The sequence below is a fragment of the Parasteatoda tepidariorum genome, chromosome 5 (genome assembly GCF_982258835.1).
Source record: "Parasteatoda tepidariorum strain Cologne lab strain chromosome 5, Ptep-v5.0, whole genome shotgun sequence".
In the NCBI taxonomy this organism is placed as follows: domain Eukaryota; kingdom Metazoa; phylum Arthropoda; class Arachnida; order Araneae; family Theridiidae; genus Parasteatoda; species Parasteatoda tepidariorum.
In genome coordinates this window covers 20,817,858-20,838,695 of record NC_141759.1, presented here as the reverse complement: position 1 = coordinate 20,838,695, position 20,838 = coordinate 20,817,858, and the positions used below count along the sequence as shown (strand labels likewise).

Below are 20,838 nucleotides of genomic sequence, written 5' to 3'. Positions count from 1 at the left end.
ATAAAATTATTTAGTTATACTTTGAACTAATATTGATTATATGCCAGACTCAGAGTATAAACCTGCGTCGATCAAAGCTTCTGCTGCATTGATTATATATACGATTAAGCTAACAATAATTAGCAACGACTACATTTAAGTTACCGTTTTTTATTTAATTACAACTTGATTCTGATTTTGTACGAATGCTTTTCTGAATCAACCGTCCCCAAGGGTTTAATGTTTCTTGGGTGACCTGGTGCCATTTGATCCACGGTGCAGTACCAGACAGCTGCACAGAGGTTAAGCATCGCTGCAGTACATGGTCTTTCCAAGGTAATTTTTGGTTGATGTTAGGAAATAATAACTATGGGGATGGTCTTGTCGAAGAGCACAAGTTAGCCCAGAGGCATGGTGTGACTCATGGTCATTTACCAGGAATTTACAGAATAAATTTTAAATTTCTCACAAGCGGTTACTCGTAAAATGCCAAAACTTTGCAATTATTCTGTCATAAAACAAGTTTATATTTTGTAATCTCAACCATCGCATACTGTACTGGCATTTGCCGGTAAATGGCTAAAATATGATAAACACAGTATAAATATATATAAAGTAATAGCCAAATATCAAATTTTCGAGAATCTTCACCAAATGCAAATCTTAAAAATTTTTATGATTATTTTTTCCCCATAGAAAACTATTTTACTGTAGTTTGTTTCAGGAGCATATTATTTTTACTCAATTCTAATTCTTTATGAGGCGCATTCACCGAAATTTTCAGTTGAAGAAGTAGAAAAAAATTCATCAAAATAAAAATTTTTTAAAAATTTCATATAAATATTTTTTAAAAAAAGCGAGTAAACAAAATAACGATAAACAAATTTTCAGCGTGTATTGATACATTTTTATTTGGTTGTAGTGAAAAAAAGCTTATATTTTTTTTTATCTACAACTTTAAATTTGTATAAAATATTACATGATGTAATGAAATATATCGATTCGCCCTCCCCAGCATGGAAAATCCTGATCAAATGTCAAATTAAGAAACTTAACACATGCCAATATAAAACCCTACGGTCATAACAGGTACGCCCTACACCCTGGTATGAAAGTAACAAAACAATTCACCGAGAAATAGACCCCCTAGATAATTATTTAAATCGTCTAAATGCATCCTTCTTTAAAGATGCAGAAAATTACACTACTTGTAATTTCAATAAAACATTCGATTTCGATATAATTAACGATAATGCGAAGTTTAGCCCAGCAACCACCTTCTTCATAAGCGACGGTATACTATCGAAACATTTTAATTAATCTAATTTAATATACTCAAGAAGAACTGTGTCACTCTGCACCTAATAAGAGGCGAGGGAGTGATGCAGGGACTCAAGAGTTGCGCCCGCTACTCGATCGTGATTGCACGATGTATTGCTGGCTCTAAAAAGGGCCTTTCTCATTTCAAATCTGTTTCACTCTTCGTGTATCTATGTATTTTTTCGTAACTTGTATATATTTATCAGTATTATAATCATGCTCTATCATATATTCTTGTATATTTCGAATTTTTAGTATTTTGTATTATAGTATTTAACCCAGACTGCGATTTTTTCTTACGCCTATTATTTTTCGGTTAAATAATGTTTCATTTATATATCTCACGCTTGCGTTAACATCTAACCCCCTTTCCTCCCTTATTGTTTTTCAACATATTCGATGGAAAACTAGATAGCCCTACGGGCTAGGAGCTTTGAAAAAATTAGCTTAAATCTCTAAATCGGTATTTCTATTCAATTTCACAGAGTTATATATGAATCTATTTCGTAAGGCATTTGCTAAGTATTTTTAAAATTCTGGCATATGCCGGAAAATGGCTATAAAATAGAAAAACACAGTATATATATATTAAAATTATTAGCCAAATATCAGATTTTCCAAAGTCTTCGCCAAATATAAATCTGAGCAATTTTTTAGGACTATTTCATTTTACAGTAGTTTGTTTCAGATCCACATTATTTTTACACAATTTTAATTGTTTATGAGGCGATTCTCCCGAAAATTACTGTAATTTAAACTTAAAATAAAATATCTTTGTATTTGTTATAATTTTTAATTGAATTAAATGAAATGAACAAAATTATACTACTTACAGTTTTTTGCGAATGTACCTGAAAAATCTCGAGAAAATTCTCGCCATAATCAATTAAATTTAATCGCAAAAGAGCAGTTGAAAATATATTGCCCAACTCACTCAAAAGCTTTTTAGAAAGTGAATTCTTTTTGTTACGTGACTTTATATATTTCTTGCATTGTTTAATTTCTTTAAATTTTTATTCATTGTTAAGTGTTTGAAGCAACAAAGAAAATTTGATTGTTTGGATGCTTTTGAAACATACTCACAAACTACTCTGTTGAACTTGAAAAGAAATTGTAACAATAAACACACAATTAGAATTTTTTTTTCGAAATATATTTCTCCTTACAAAAAATACTATAGTGCATACACTATATTAAAAAAAATAAGAAGAAATTTTAGAAAATACATATTAAACATTAGAAAATACTTAATTATTCATTATTAGTCTCATATCACAGTACCCTTAGGACTATTTATAAAAATAAAAGTGCGACAAATAAATTTTGGTTGCTTTACATGCAAATTTCATTTAAAATCAATAATAAATTTACAAATATCAGTATTATTGTTCAAATTTTAAAAAAATTGAAAAAAAAACTCGATTAGTTTTTATTTTTGAATATTTTTTAAAAATCACTATGCATAATGATAATAAAGAACACATCTAGAAACCTGAGCATTCCATTCCTATTATGAAACATTAGAACATTTTGTGTTGACTTGAGTGCAAGACCGAAGAAAAAATGTCGAAGACTATGATATAACATGTTGTAAACATTTTATAACTTTTTGAACGTTTATTCAGTCTACTTATGTATTTTATGCTGATTTTCAAAAAGGAGATCACTTTAAAGTTTTAAATTTAATAGAAATAAATCCGTAGGTATTCAAATGACAAGTAAACACCAACAAACCATCGTTGTGAGAAAGACTTCAGTTTACTTATTCAGTTTTAGCTATGACTCAATCTTAATAGCTCGAGGGCAATCAAGGCTCAATCTTAATAGCTTCAAATATGCTAATCAATTAATATAGATGATATTTTAAGTTACGAAATCAGACACAAAAACGTATACTTTTTCTGAGTAACATACTTTCTGTTTTCTGCGCATTCTGATTTCAGACTTACAAAATGAGATCCAGACACTCACAATTTGGAAAATAGAGTCCCGATAGCTTGGTCAGGAGAGTGGTCAAAGATTTGAACGACTTCATGTTAGTTTCGCCGTTTCAAAGAAGTCGTATTTTTAAAATTTTATTTCTGAGGGACTAATTGATTTTCAATTCCGGCTCTTCGAATATGAAATTAACGATCGGTGCGGTATGCTGTATCAGAAAAACTACTTACATTGGGAGAAACGTACTCAGTTGACTTGACTTGATATATAATGTTCCGAAGTACCTGCCCGCGAATGCGGGCATCTCACTTCTTCATCGGTAATGGGCCCTAAGGCAACTGTGACTAGTTGAACTATTAAAAAGTAGAAATTCCACAGGGGGGTTGTGGTCGTCTTGGGATGATATCGGGTCAGCTTGGAGGAGATCTCTGTGTCTAAGGCTTTTCTGGCAGTAGAGATCGGAGTAGGTTTTGGACATCTGGGTCCTTGAGGAGCTCTTGCATTTCCTTGAATAGCAGCAGGAACCTGGTGGCTTTGTCTGAGGCTTTGCTTGGCTGGGTGGGTCTCACTCTGGGTCTTCTTCTGGGTCTTGCACCACAGCCCGAATAACAGGCTGGGTGCTCACCTAGGCAGTTTATACACTTAGCAGGCTCGCTCGCTGGTTTTGTACAAGTGTACGTGAAGTGTGCATTGGCACACTTCATACAAGCAGGCTCAGCAGTGCATGTCTTCTGTGTGTGTCCGAACTGTTGACATCGGTAGCATTGTATTTCGTGACGCCCGCCACGAAGTCTCTCAATCTTAACAGGAGAATCTAGGAGTCTCTCGATTTCGAAGATATGGCTGTGGTTTCCACAATCTGGCAAGATGACTAGGTAGAGGGGGAGGAGCTTGAGTTCCTGGCCACGCCTCTTCCTCAACTGTTCGATTTTGATTGGCCGCAGCTCTAAAACTGTGAGTTCTTTTTCCAGATCAGGGATTTCGATGTCTATGCTAAGACCTCGGATGAGGGCTTTCAATTTTCTACGGGAAACGTACTCAGATTTAACAGAGCATCATATATACTAATATCCAGCGCATGCGCATAAGAAACAAAGTGATTGTCAGGAGGTACGTCACTTGTAAACTGGTTGTTTGCCAACTTTACAAGTATGATTGGGTACGCTGCCACTCGCACGGTCATTTTATTATTTCTTTCCTTGTCAAAATGTGTAAACAGATTTAATCAACAAGAATGATATTAATTTATTCTCAAAGGTATATCTTTATTAATAGTCCATTACCTCTATCATTAGTGTAAAATGCAGAACAACCCAATAATAAATTTAAAAAAGAAATTTTTTTATCCCCCACCCTCAGTAGTAGTTGGGAGAAAAGGAGGGTGAAAACCAGTTTCAAGAACTTCTGCTGTTTGCCCCTAAATGTTGTTTTTTCCTTTATACACAGTGACCACACAAAACCTTAGATGACTGATTTACATTACGTCTACGGAAGCTAGCATTCTTCCCCTAAGCATATTTTTTTGGTTAATTAGTGGCCGTTTTCTCTTGCGGCACCGCTGAGATAGAAGGGCATAAGCAAGTTCATTTTCCGTAGTGACAAATGTCTGAACAATGATGGCAACTATGTAGAAAAGTTGTTTCCGAAGTGCATTTTCTCTCAAAAATTAATTTTGGTATGAAAAAGCATTCTTATGTGAGGGTTTCCAAAGCGGTACTTATTTTCCAGACAAGTCTTGTAAGTACTTATCTAATCGTTCGTATCTAATACGTATTAAATTCCAGACGCTGAACTGAATGATATCAAACAAAATCGATGGGACTAATAATTTAGAAGTTATGAGCGTAAATATAAATAAAATTATGTAATTTTCCCCTTATTGTCTTAACTTAAAACTTCGAAGTTAAGTTCTACTGACTTACTTCTCATTTTCTTAAATTTAACGTAAAGAATTACACAAGAAACAATGCTTCATTGGTCTTGAAAAAGCAGTGGAAGACGCTTATAAAATAAAAGCATAAAAATTACACTTTTTAATAAATGAAATCTTAACAACTCTTATAACTTCTAAAATATTAGTCCTACACACTTGGGTTTGGATCTCATTCAGTTAAGAGTAAAAATACATAGGATTCAATACTTCGCTGGACAATATAGCAATGCAGTTGTTTACATAGGTATAAATACAAAACTTTGAATTTTTATGCATGAAAGCTTTAATAACTTCCTAATTATTGGTCCTATTGATTTTGATTTGATTTCATTCGATTCAGCATAGAAATATATTTTGAATATAATAACTAACTTTCTAGATAGGAATTTCAGACGAGAATATAGTTATCATCAAAAATACTACTTTTTTTTAATATTTCCTACTGCCACCAGAGGTCGCACGATCTATAAAAAACTTGCAATGATATTCCTAGTTTTTGATGCATTAGTTTTGCCTAGTTTTTTATTTTGATCCAGTTTAGCTTTCGAAATATAAATAAAAATTCCTTTTTTTTACTAAATGTTGAAGTAGTTCATTTACGTCGCACTAGAGCTGCACAATGAGCTATTGGCGACGGTCTGGGAGACATCCCTGAGGATGATCCAAAGACAAGCCATCACAATTTTGATCCTCTGCAGAGGGGATGGCACACCCGCTTCGGTAGCCCGACGACCTGCACGAAGTCGAACAGTTTACGGTAGAACAGTTTAACGAGGACCAATACCGCACACCCTCGATCCCTACGCAGACTGATCCAAGTGGTCTCCCACCCCACCCGCACACTGACAGCAGCCAGTGATGCTTGACTTCGGTGATCTGTTGGGAACCATGTCTTAACGATCAGTCCACTGCGGGACTTTTTTTACTAAATATTTTCATTATCTAAAAGTATGAAGTATAATAAGATATGAAATACTCCACTCTATTTTCAGATTGCAGTCAATCCTAGGATTTCCTCACCGTAAGACCGCCTCTCTCAGAGCAGTATCACTCACAAATTCTAACTTTGACCTTAAAAAAATGACCGAACGTACCCTACGAATTATCTGCAGTTTGAGAGAAAGCAAGATGAACTCTAAAAGAGAAATACATTGTTGGATCTGTTATCAGAACGGATCTGTTATCATGTTGGATCTGTTATCATGTTCGTAAAAACAAGGGTGGTGAAGGTAACTCTCCACAGCAACAGAGAAACTAATTGGCGGTCATGCAGAAGTTATGAAGTCAAAGTTTGTCGTATTTCTTCATTTCTCTTTACCAGACTGGCTGTATTAATCAATCGTTGAAAGAGAGCGCAGTCAAGGTGTGAAATTTGATTGGTTGAAGAAAAGTCCAATTAATACAGTTGTTACAAGGCGGAAAGATTATTATTGTAGAAGAAATAAGCAGCTGGAAGCTTCAATACCAGCTACCTCCCCCCATGTTTATTGTCTGACTGAAATGTTAATTTCTGATTAAAAAAATTTTTTTTTTCTTCAAGTACATACAGTTTAGTGTCTGTTTTGATATGTTAACCACGTTTTCACAATTTCTTAAAAGAAAAATCTGTGTCTTTCCTTGTGTTAATAATATTTGAGCTACCAATTTATTACTATTTTACTCATCTATAATGTCATCCACTATCAGTTCAGGGTCTGAGAGAAGTCTGTTTCTTGGCCCCAGGATTCCTAATCATACAAAATCCTTAAATCGTTTATTACAGAATATTAACAGAAACATCTTCCGCCAGCTTCTAAAATTAGCTGTGCAAGATTTTGAAGGAAAACAAGTTAATCCGCAGAGGTATCTTGCTATTAAAGATGCAAGCGATGATAATTGTGAAATCGATGTCATTTATGGAGCTCTGCTTTATCTATTGAAATGTGCATTGAGCTTTCCCGGAGGAACTTTAAAACCTGATATTTTTAAAGAAGACCTTCGAGAATTAAAAATTACTGACGATTATATTGAGGATCTTTCGAATGTTATTTATGGTTCCAGGTGTTCGGCTAACGTCGATGATTCTAAATGCATAATTCCGCGTTTCTCTAAGCTTGAAATTTTAAGATGGAGAGTTGATGTTGCCATATCAACAAGTTCCTTAAGCAGAGTTCTTGAACCAACTCTAATAATGGAGTTGAAGCTAATCAATGGACAGAAAGAAATATTTGAAGTAACTCCATCTCAATTTCATAGATTAAGATTTGCTGTTGCTGCCTTACTGAAGGAGATAGAATGTTTAGAAATGAGAAATGTGTTGAAGTCTTGACTTACTGATTGAAATACTTTTATGAATGTATTGCCATATGCAAAACTACTTTTATAATTTTCTTGCCTAGGTTAATTTCAATTGATTGATTTTACATGTTAATCACATTGTAATCCTTTATACATCTATTACATTGTAATATTGTTTTTATCATATTTTTGAATAATGTTATGAGATATTTCCATATTGATATCCGTTGTCGACAAGACACTAAGGAATTTCAAACTTTAAAAATAAATAGGTTGAGGTTCGCCAAGGGGAGGCGATAAGTATATCCTTTAAGTTGGTTCTCTTCTAGGATATTCTTTTTTGTTCCTCACATTATGTTATCGGAAAGTCACCGAGACTTGCCGATTATTTTGTCATAGATACCGAAACAGGAACCTTATAAATGTTATTAACTCAGCACTTTGTTGCAAAATTAGTAAGCTCCCTAAAAAGTTATTGAATCAAATTTTTTTGTAATTGGTTTAAAATTAATCCATAAATAAAATAACAAAAATTAATGGTGACATTTCTTTTTAAACTATATATACTCTAACCTATTGCTTATTCTTTTAATGCCGAAAGGGCATTTTCAAATTATTAATATTCCATTGTAATTTTATTATTAAAAATTAGATGTTATTAACTCGATATTTTGCTACAAAATATGTTAGTTATACCCTGATTTTGAACCTAATTTTTAAAAGTGGATATAAAATTAATCAATGGATATAAAGAAATATCTCAATTTTTTTCTGTTTCAAATAATAGATCTTCTAATCCAATGTTTCTCGTTTTGTTATGGCTAAAACTCTAAACATACTTTTTTATTTTTGTTGAAATTGTTTATATACTTTTTGTTTAAACCAATCTAAGATTTTAATAAATATATATTAATTTTGAGGTCAACCTTCTATGACTGAAGTTTTTTGATTAATTTTTTTTATGCATCAATATCAATTTATAAAAAAAAAGCTTGCTATTTGTTGTTTTCTTTTTGTTTTCCATTTATGGTAATGAATATACCAATCAATTAATCACTAAAATTTGCAAAGATTTTTTTGCTCCAAGAAAAAATGACTTTTATATTCTTAAATTGTGATAAACATATATATATATTTTTTCCTTACTAAGAAAAAGTTAAATAAAATATATGTCTCAGTGGTACTTACGAAACTTTGTAAGTAAAAGATTGTTATATTCTATATTTAATTGAATTAAAAGTTTAAAGAAAAAATAAATAGGATATTTTTTTTTTTTAAAAAATCTTATAATCAATTGAATAAACATCGGCGAATCAGATTTGATATTATTAACTTGAATTCAAAACTGGCACATTTTGAGAGATTAATGGGATGTTCTGTAAATAGAAATTGATAATTTAAAAAATATATATATAGGAAAGACACTCATAAAAGTTACATAAATAAACTCTTTGGAGAGAATCTTTTGTGAAAAGTGAAAGAAGTTAGCACTAACGAATTTTTTTTTAAACCAAATTTCATAACTAATGAACCTATTACTAAGGCTGTAGTAAGTATACTTACTACCAATTTTAAAAGTCCATGATAAACTATTTTACCCCTTTTAATTTGAATTTCCATTTATTATTAACTTAGCTCTGATGAAGAAAATTTGAATAAAATTCGATACCCTATTCTTAATAAATTTTATTTTATAGGTAGTCATAATAAAATTTTATACGTAATTGTAACAAAATTTGTCCCATAGTGGACTGATCATTAAGACACGGTTCCCAGCAGATCACCGAAGTCAAGCATCACTGGCTGCGGTCAGTGTGTGGGTGGGTGACCCACTTGGATCAGTCTGCGTAGGGACCGAAGGTGTGTGGTATTGGTCCTCGTTAAACTGTGCTACCGTAAAGTGCTCGACTTCGCGCACAGGTCGTTGGGCTACCGAAGCGGGGGTGCCATCCCCTCTGCAGAGGTTCTAAATTGTGATGGCATGTCTTCGGATCATCCTCAGGGATGTTTCCCAGACCGTCGCCAATTGCCCATTGTGCAGCTCTACTGCGACGTAAATGAACTACAACAACGTAAAAAAATTTATTTTATAAATTAAAAAAAATTCAAATTCCTTAACTTTTTATAACTCGTAATAGGCCACGCTAAACATACTTACCATTAAAAAAAAAAATGGCATAATAATTTACATTTTATTTAAGAAGCTAACAAAGTTTTTTTTCCTAAATCAAATACAAAAATATTTTAATTTGCCTTTGCTAAAATTAAATAGCACATTGAAGGGTTAAAATAATAATAAAATAAATTCTGATTGTATTTTGCATAAATTTCAACACTGAAGATGCACTATGTGAACATTGGCTTCCATTTTAATTTAACAAAGTAAAATGTGCACATAATTCCTTACATGAATAAAAGTTATTTAATTTTTTTGGTGAACACAAATTATATGCTTAACCAAAATAAATTAGAATAATGAAATCATGCTAATGCCACTAATTTCCTTTTTAATTAAACCACGGTAAACATACTTACCATTAAAAAAAAAATGGCATAATAATTTACATTTTATTTAAGAAGCTAACAAAGTTTTTTTTCCTAAATCAAATACAAAAATATTTTAATTTGCCTTTGCTAAAATTAAATAGCACATTGAAGGGTTAAAATAATAATAAAATAAATTCTGATTGTATTTTGCATAAATTTCAACACTGAAGATGCACTATGTGAACATTGGCTTCCATTTTAATTTAACAAAGTAAAATGTGCACATAATTCCTTACATGAATAAAAGTTATTTAATTTTTTTGGTGAACACAAATTATATGCTTAACCAAAATAAATTAGAATAATGAAATCATGCTAATGCCACTAATTTCCTTTTTAATTAAACCACGGTAAACATACTTACCATTAAAAAAAAAAATGGCATAATAATTTACATTTTATTTAAGAAGCTAACAAAGTTTTTTTTCCTAAATCAAATACAAAAATATTTTAATTTGCCTTTGCTAAAATTAAATAGCACATTGAAGGGTTAAAATAATAATAAAATAAATTCTGATTGTATTTTGCATAAATTTCAACACTGAAGATGCACTATGTGAACATTGGCTTCCATTTTAATTTAACAAAGTAAAATGTGCACATAATTCCTTACATGAATAAAAGTTATTTAATTTTTTTGGTGAACACAAATTATATGCTTAACCAAAATAAATTAGAATAATGAAATCATGCTAATGCCACTAATTTCCTTTTTAATTAAAATACCGTCTGATGAAAAGATGACTTGGCAACAACTAATCAGAAGAAATCTGGAAATAAAATTTTCTATCCACGATAAATGCCTTCTAAAGACTTGCTTTTTTTTCTTCTTTTCAAGGATATAGAAAGTGAGAAATGATAATTTATTAATGAATATATAAAGTTATTCTTTATTATGTAGCTCGAACTTTCTTAATCTTTAAAATTTAATTACTACATTTTTATAGATATGAATTCAAAGCTTCGTGTTATTTATCTATCACACAATATATCATTTTGCACTCTTCATTTTAAGTGATAAGAAGCTATGATACCAGTTTTTATCTTTTTTGTTTTTATAATTAAACGGATGCAGGAGCATCATGTTAAGTTCAACTTCTGTCTTTTAAAAACATTTTACTTTCAAAACAAAAATTGCCAACAGAATTATTTTGGGAATAATGTAATGTTTATTGTCAGGAAAAGTCACTCTGCCTACTTGAATTAATAAGCCAGATTAGAAAGTAGTAAAATATTTCTTTTCCTAGTTTTTCTTTGAGGAAAAAAATCTTACTACCAGTTTTTATTTATATTATTAATTGGAGAGGTCAGATTTACTGCACAGCGAAGATTGATAGTTTTACGTAATAAATAATCTGCAAATATTGCCTTTGCTTTTGAATTATTTATCCGCATATTGAAAAGTTAACACAATGAATTACATAAAGGCAGCAAGAATTCCAAGTTATAATATACGATACGTAAATCTGTTTCTACCAATACCAAATATCGGCATATTCCATTTTTTCATGACAACTGTTCATTTGTCTTTGTAGGCCTCCCTAATAGTCAAGCATATTATGTTATTTTTGCACGCTAAATCAAATGCAATAAAAAATTTCATGTGTCTGCAGAAAAAGTGCGTTTTTCTAATAATCATATTCCATCATGGATACAGTTAACTATTATATATAATTTAAAAGATTTTCTTGAGATATTGTCATAACACCTCACAGAATGAAAACAAAATGTTTAAAAGTTATTTGGGTGATTCGTTTCTTATATTTGCAGACTGTACATATGGTTTAAGTATTCTGGTGTTAATTATCGGTTTCTTTTGTTGCTGTCTGAGATGTAAAACAAACTTAGAATATGTTTTTTTTAAACCAATAAACACTTTGAATAGTTTGTTTTTTTTTAAATTTAGGACTATATTTGTTCAATTTATTTAGGTATAATTGTCATTTTAGAAAGTATCTATTAACTAAAATAGAAATTTTTATTTCAGAGTGTTATAGTTTAATCTTTTTACCGAATAAAAATTATTTTGTTTAAATATAATTCTTTTTTTTTTTTTAAATAACTGATTTACTTTACATAACTATAGAATAATTTCTTCATTCTTGTTCAAAGAACAAATATTGATTATAAATGCAAATAATTCTTGCATAGCTGTTTAATTAAACAACTGCAGTTTTCACTGATCAAGTAAAAAATAACAGTTAATTTATAGCAGATAATTATCTTACAATATTTTCTAGAACTGCAACAGAATACTCACAAAGCAGTATTTAAGTTTTATATTGGGCATATTTAGAAGTTTAACTGATGCATGATTAGATACTTAAAGAAAAAGAAAGAAAGAAATTGTAATGTAGAAGGAAGGTTTTATTTGATTAAAAAAATTATTCTTCCTCAGTAATTGATAAATTAACTAAGGGTCATGTGACTTTTGTTGATTTATGATAAAAATAATTGTATAACAAAATTAGAAAACTATTCTGAAAAAAGGGTGGGATTCATTTAAAAAAAAAATTTCCAATACTGATTCAGCTATAATTCAATCTGTTGAGAAAAAAAAGAATATAAAGACATGGTCACTATATCTTCTGCATTTGGAAAACGTTTTAGATTTCTCTTTTTGAACTACTAGCTTTTAAGTTGAGAAGTCTAGTTTTTCCTTTTTTTCTTATCTGGTGAAAGTAATTTTTTTTTCTTCAAAAAATAAGATAATTCTATTAAAATTGTCAGCTCATTGAAATTTAAGTTCTGAACAAACAAAAAAGTTAGGAATGTCAAAACAAATTGCTAAAAATCAGAAAATGTTATCAGGAAAATTAGGACAAATACATATCCAGGATTATATTTATAGACACAATATATAAATAATATTTGTAAAAGCATTATGTTGTTAATTAAGAAAAATAGAAATATTTTTGCAATTAAAAAATTATTTTTTATCAAATCACTCATGAATTCTAAGCAATGAATAAGGAATGTAAAATCATATTTTTGAAACATTTGTATAAAACTAACAGAGTATCCTCAAAATTTGAATAACCAAAATAATAGGCTTTAATCATTTTGAATAAAAGTAAATAAATGGTACATGAACATTTCAAGGTAACAAAATCTTTGTTTTTCTGGAATGTTCATTAAAAAATTTAGATTACTGAGTAGTTTCACTACTAAATATTAATAAAATGATTTAAAAGGTTAAATCATTAATATGTTCTACTAGAATTAGAAAATTGAATAGTGCAACAGCTTTATGTCTACAAAATGAACAAGTGATAAACAAAATTTTTATTTTAAATTATGTTACCAAAAATATTGAAGAGTAGCACCCTTTCTTTGCAAAGGACTCATGCATTTCAAAATGACAGAAAAATGAAATTTTGGAATTTTCACTTTAAGTATATAATATATATATTAGGAATGTAACGAATATTCAGTATTCGGCACTTTTTCTGAATATTTGGTTGACCAAATATTTGGCAAAGTATTTTTCTACTTTCTTTTTTTGGAATTTGAATAGATTTAATAAAAATAATCTAAAACCGTAATTATTACTATACATTATTAGAAATATTTTTTACACATATTAAGTTCAAAAACATCGATTTAAAAATCCAATATTGATTTCTATTCACAAGAGTTTAAAATACAATATTGCAATTCGTATTCATGCGATTATAATATCGATTTTCGTATTTACATGTGAATTACAAACTGTGCACTCCGAATATTATTCACGTGATTCAAAAATTATACATCGTAAATCACATTGACGCGATTTAAAAATTCAATATCGAATTTCGTGTTTTTGAAGTCCAATATCTCTATTCATATTCACAAGATTTTAAAATCCGAAATCGCGATTTTTGAAAGAAGTAATTTCTTGAATTAAATTATTATAAAGTGATATTCTTCGTTAGTAGGGTAATTTAATTATAAATGTTAGTTCAAAAAATTATATGAAACATGTATGGTATATGAATTGTTATCTTAATATCGATTTTTGGCACATAAAATTTTCAGGGTTTTTCACTTCGTGTCACAATCACCACTTCCTAATATATATCACACCCCGTCAAAAAACAGTGACACAAGTCAAAAACAGCATTTCAGAAAAGTCAACTTACATAATACTATAAAACTTATTCGGCAATAGTACAATCTAGAGATGAGACGCTTTTTGAGATTGATGGGGCACTTCATACATATTTTCTATTGACATAACCTCAAATTTCTGTTTTTTGACTTGTGTCACTTTTCTTGCTGTGGTGCGCTATATACACATACACATTTATATGTATATATATATTGAGAAATGAGATAATCTAGTTTAATTACTTCAATGAAAAAAATTTAAGAATAAAATTATAAAGCAGTCCCAAGAGACTAAAAATAGGAACAAATGGGAAAAGGGGAACGATTTGGGAGGCCTGGTAGGAAAATTTACTCTATTTCATTAATTCTTTACTTCGTGTTAAAAAAATTTTATTTCAATTTTAAAAATTTGGTTATAGCATAATACAAGATCAGTGTATATCAAATTATGTCAATTAAAATTTATAAAAGAAAAAATGTAAATTAAAAGCAACTGGTCAGAAAAATTATCACATAAATTTCTACCACCTTCAATAAATAAAATTTAAAAACTATTTCCTTATTTAAATATTAGTATCACTTCCCTCATGTTAATTGATTCCTCCTCAATCAAAATCTAAATATTTTACATTCCTACCTCAACCTAGCACTCCGAAAAATACAAACATCAGAAATTAAAATTGGAATGTATGCTATTGATTGGTCACATAACAGCTGTTGCTTATAGTCTGAAATAAGGTTTGACTTTAATAATAACAACATTAGAGAAATATATAATAAAGATGAAATTTATTTTTTTATTAATCATATTATATAACAGAATTACAAGTCTTTGAAAACAATTATAAAAATACATTTATTATATAATTTGTACACAGAACCAATTCAATTTATACAAAATTCCATCCATCGTCCACAAGCATAATAATTATGTTTTCGATAAGAAATATAATAACTTTGATCTAAAGTAAATAAATTTGGACAGTTTATTTGCAGTTATATTTATTATACATACAAATTTTACCGAGATTTTTTTTTCATCACCGGAATTGCATTAACTTTCATAGCGCAGAGTTATTTCCTTAGGTTAATAATTAGGTTAGGTTAATGCTAATGCTTTAAAACAAAAATGTTTTTTTTTTTTTTTTTTTGCACTAATACGTTTTATAGTTGACTCATAGCAGAAAGAAAAAATATTGATTCCCTTTTTTTCAGATCAAATTATTAAAGCAATTAGGAATCACACACAAAAATTTTGATTAATTATAAATACAACACCAAAAAACATACATTATGAAATTTATATAGTAAATAACTTTTGGTTTAGTTTAAGCTTCGAAATAGTGTATTTTAACATATATTGAACAAAAGAGTCATTTAAATGCTACATAAATACATTTTTGGCAATGTTGAACACTCCATTTCTCCCTCAGCAAAAATAAGCAACTCGCAGAAGCATAGTCAAGCTTACAATTGCTATACCCTCTCGATTTTAACTTTGAATGTAGTAATCTAATTTTAGAATAAAGTTCAAATAAAAGATGCAACTTTGCAAAAACCAAACATATTTTTATTCAATTTATAATCTTTAGTATAACCTCTGTAACTCTTTCAAAAAAAACTTTTTTTTTTCTGCAAAATTAATTAATTTCTTCAATTGAATTTTTGGCAGCATTTTTTTATTGCATTTAGAAATATTTTTGAAAATAATAAGACTTTTATCTCTCACATCTCTTCTTCCCTTTGTCAGCAAAAATAAACAGATCACAAACCTCCACTCCTCTTTAAGTGCTTACATAATGCCAAAGAGTCAAAAGGTAGTCATTAAAAGAAAAATTATGTAAAACAAGTATAGCAAAATCACACATTTATATTAGAAATATAAATTTCAGACTGACCCTAAAGCTAATTTACAGATTAAGTCTGTCACTTAATAGGTTGATCTGGATCAGCAGCTTCCAAATGGTGTTCTGTAGGACTCGAAAGGGTTTGAGAGTTAAAGTTTTTAAACCTATTACATATATGTATATCTAAACATTAAACCATTGTTTATTTTATATCTTGCTTTAAAAAAGTAGTTAAATTTTTTTTAAAATATTTCTTCCAATAACAATATAGTACTAAATAAATTATAAAAAGAATAGGCATTAATAGAAAATTGCACTTTTATTTTTAATCGAACTTTTATATAAAATAATCAAATGATGACTGAATAAATTTCATTCTTCACATTTAATGTAATCAAAATAATTGTTTTTTCTTTGTCAGTATGTTCACAGCTATTAATTTGTGTTTACTAACTTAGAATTAGAGGTGCTGCCAAAAGATGCTCAATCATTTAGGGTGGCTTCCCTAGCCGTTAAAAATTTGGAACCGATGATCTGGATAGATCATGTTAGATTTTGGACATAAGTATTGAAACTGGTTTAAACTGTCAAAAACCTAAGGTGAAGGCTGAAAAAATCATAAAAGGAAAAAAGGTAATTGCTGTTTTACAACATATAATTTGAATCGTAATAATAAAAATAAAATAATTAAATTTAATAATAGAAATTAACAACTGTTAAAAATATGAATACCACTTAAACAATTTTTGTTGCTTTAATTTCAAATGAGGTCATTACAAAATTAGGTCACTCAATGAATATTTTACTAAGTAATGATTACTGTTAGATGTTAAATAATAAAATACTTTGAAATTAATATGAATTTTGAAATTGAAAATTATCATGAAATTCCTAATATGTAATACAATTCAATTCAAATATAGCAAATTCTTAAATTCTTAATTGATATTATATAGCAAATTCTTAAAAGTGTTTGAAGATTATTACAAAACCTTTAAATACTTTAAAGAACCTAATGAATGAAGTAATACATAATTTAAAAAAATTATCTTCCAATAACAAAGCAAATTTAAAAAAAAAAAAAACAAGCATAAGTATACATAACAGGGGTCTGTCTAGGTTTTTCTGAGAGATACCTAATTTGCGAAAATTTAGACATAATTTGTGAAAATTAAAAATTATATTAAGAAATCAACACAAAAATGTGGATTTACAGTTTCTTATGGGATACAAAAATAAAATTTTGAGAAAAAGTATTTTGTGAAGCTATCATTTTTCCTAAAGTTGAATTTGTGAACGTACCGCTAAACGGTAGTAAATTTGGCCAGGACAGACCCCTGCATAATAAATATATTTATTTAAAAAAACAAAAAAAATTTACATTTTCTGAAATAATAATTCTTTAAGCTGTAAGGAGAAAAAAATACAGATATTTTAGAATGCTGTTTAAATGTTAAAAAAAAAAAATAGTACATAAGAGTTGATGATTATCAACGTATATACTTCGATAATTGTAATTATGTTTGTAATTTTAAGCTTATATTACAAAAATGTTATATCTGAAATTTTTGACAGTAAGTAGGATTTTATGACTTGCTTTTAATATGACAGTTCTATCCATATTTAAAATTATCACACATCAAAAACCTATTTTTAATTCAATTTCCAACCTTAGGGGGTTTCTGTACTTTTCTATTTTGCTGGTGCAGTCGAAGCAAAATCGCAAAATGCAAGTAAAATTAACAGTTTTTTATTCTTTTAAACTTTATTAGGTGAATGCTTTATTTTCTTGGAAAATAAACAGTATAAATAAATTAAATTGTTGAATTTACTTGCACTGGCGATTGATATTATATCAGCAAAATGGCATTTAAAGTCTGCTTTACATGTGAACAGAGATTTTAACTAATACTTTAGCATTATGAAATAGAAAAAAAGTTGAGTAAGATAATTAAAGTCAAGGCATTTAAATATTTGGGGAATTTCACAAATCCATTTAAAAGCTCAAGTATGGTTTTATACAAAAAAAGTTATTATTTCCATTAATAAAGTGTAGTTTTTACCTTAACTATTATAAAAGCATCAACTAGCAAGTAACCTATCAATTACCATGAGTCTCTTTATGTGTTAAAATCTCTATAATATTATAAACTACATTATATATAATATCCTCGTTACTATTATTTATTTTACTATTTTCATCATCATTAGTTTCAGTTAAAACACTTCCAGTTTCATCACTTTCGGAATTGTTTATTTTGTTGTCTGCTTTTATGTCCGCCGTATCATTTTTATCAGTATCTTTCAGTTCAGCACTTTTGGTATTAATATCTTGACTCTCGTTGTTAGTTTTTGATACCTTTCTTTTTTTCCCTTTCCTTCGATCAACATTGACATTTTTGGCTTTTATATTACGCTTCTTATTGTTAGTATTTTTCTTTTTCTTTCCATCTGTACTGACATCCAAACTGTGCGTCTTATGGTGTTTTCTTAGATTAGAAGGATGAGAGTAACATTTAGTACATAAATCGCATTTGAACGGACGCTCACCCGTGTGCACATATCGATGCAGTTTCAAATCGTAAAACTGAGAAAATCCTCTGTTACAGATGCTACATTCATATGGTTTATTACCCCTATGCTTTTGAGCATGAAATTGTAAGTTAGATAATGTTGAAAAACCTTTGTGGCAAACATCACATTTATAATTTTTATCAGTGTCTTCTGCAGGATTAACATCACTTTGTGTTGTTTCATCACCTTTACTATGTTCAATATCTCCAGAAATATTAAATGTCGCTTCATTATTACCTTCAGTTAAAGTTTCTTCGCTATTAGAAATGTCATTAGGATCATATATAGTATGAATATCATTCACGGGTAGGATTTCTTCACTTTCTGTTGGTTGGATATTTTTAGCTGCCCTACCTCTACGTGCTTTTCCAAAAGTCATCTCTCGATAATGGCTGGAGAGGTGTTTTCGTAAATTTGACGGATGTGAATAGGTTTTCGGACAATAGTCACATATAAAAGGCCTTTCACCAGTATGGACATATTGATGTAGTTTCAAGTCATAAGATTGAGTAAAACTTCTGGTACACACACCGCATTCATACGGTTTATCCCCCGTATGTATGCGGCTGTGTGTTTGCAAGTTAGATATACTAGAAAAGTTTTTAAAACACACCTCACATTGGTAGGCTTTTCGACTGGTGTGCATTAACACATGTCTCCGTAAATTAGAAGGGTCGGTAAATTTCATTGAACACATGGAACACTGGTAATTTCGCTCACCTGTGTGAGTCATGCAATGCCTGATTAAATTTGAAGCATTAGTAAATCTCTTATGGCACACTTCACATTGGAATGGTTTGTCATCATTATGTATTCTGAGATGTTTAGTTAAATTAGCCGTTCTACTGAATCGTTTGAAACAAATTTTACACTCCGGACGTTTATCTATTTCACTCATCTTGAAGAGTTAGGAGAGAAATCAAAAGAACAAAATGGTAAACGTTAGTCTTAAATAAAGCGATTTATTTTTTGGTTTTCGCAAAATAAAGTTTTTTTTTTAGCTCAACTAGAGTAAAGGAAACAAATTAAACACTATGTTCTCGTAATCAGAAAACTAAACACAAAATAGTGATTAATCATTCAATAAAAGAATAATTAAGATCGAACTGGGTCATTGTCCCGAACAAGAAAATTTCATAGGGTTCTTCGTCATGTTTACATTTGACCAGAGATGGGCTGCTAAATGCTTGGCAGCTAAATTAGCAGTGCTAATATTAATCAACAGTTAGCAACTGCTAACAGTTTCTTACGAACTGCTAATTTTTAGCACTACAATGATGCGTTGCTTAGCAGCAAGTGTCGTAGATGTAAGGAAGTGCAGATTTTATTTTTCCGATGGCAACTGAAAAACTGGTTTTTAGGTTTACCTTTTTTTTGTTTTCTATCTTATTATCAGCATCAAGAAAATATTTTTATTACCATTTTTTCATAGTAAGTGTTTATTTGTAATAGTTCTGCATCAGAATATAACAATATAATAAAATATGAAAATGGATAACAAATTGTATTTTTACTTTTAAAGTTAATAAAATTTTTTACTTAATTCAGCCCGCCACATACTCTGAGGCAGTCTACTGCTATGGAAACAAGAATCAAGCATTTCAAGGAGGGTAGCTTCACTTCACTCTCTAGGGCTAACACAGTAGGCTGAAGAAAAAGATTCCCTTTCTCTCGCCGAAACCTGTCCTATACAATGATCCCACACCCCTATTTGAAATAGTTATACCTCGTTACTATAGTCACCGAAACGGGTCCAGACAAAAGGCTAGGGGAGTACTTACTTTAGACAAACTGTAACTTAACCAAGTAGCACCTAATATTAGATGACATCAGGAAATCAGTAAAATCTAACATTATCTTGCACAACTTCTAATATTAGATAAATCGCTTCCGATATCATACCGAAAGATTAAAGAAAAAAAAAATTTTTTTTTTAAAATATTCAATTGTTTTCAAGACACTTTATCTAAGCACTATCTACTATAAAGATTTTCTAACCTTATATTTTATAAAATTTTATCGATGTAAATATAATATCTGACAAATCAAATTTTTTAAAATGTCGAAATGCCTACAAAAGTTGTAGAAGAAATTACACATCACAGTATTAGCGAAAAAAAAAATCCATGATAGATATTACGATTTCACAGCATAATAATTTTATTTAAAAACAAAACAAACACTATAAAATAAACTTTATCCGATTGTAAATGCAATGTATTACCTTTATTGTTTAAAATTAATAGTTCATTTTGTATAAAAAATTCCTTGAAGCTCTCTTACCTTTAAAAGAATTTAATAACGAATTAAATAATTAAATTGTTAGTTGAA

General features: G+C 29.4%; 1 protein-coding gene across 1 annotated transcript; it reads left to right on the top strand.

Moving 5' to 3' along the window:
- Positions 1-6,613: 6,613 nt before the first annotated feature.
- Positions 6,614-8,372, top strand: LSm-4 (COMM domain containing 5 Like Sm protein 4). The gene has a single exon (XM_016068891.4). It carries the CDS (start codon positions 6,840-6,842, stop codon positions 7,476-7,478), a length of 639 nt encoding a protein of 212 aa, XP_015924377.2. The 5' UTR covers positions 6,614-6,839; the 3' UTR covers positions 7,479-8,372.
- The last annotated feature ends 12,466 nt before the right edge of the window (positions 8,373-20,838 follow it).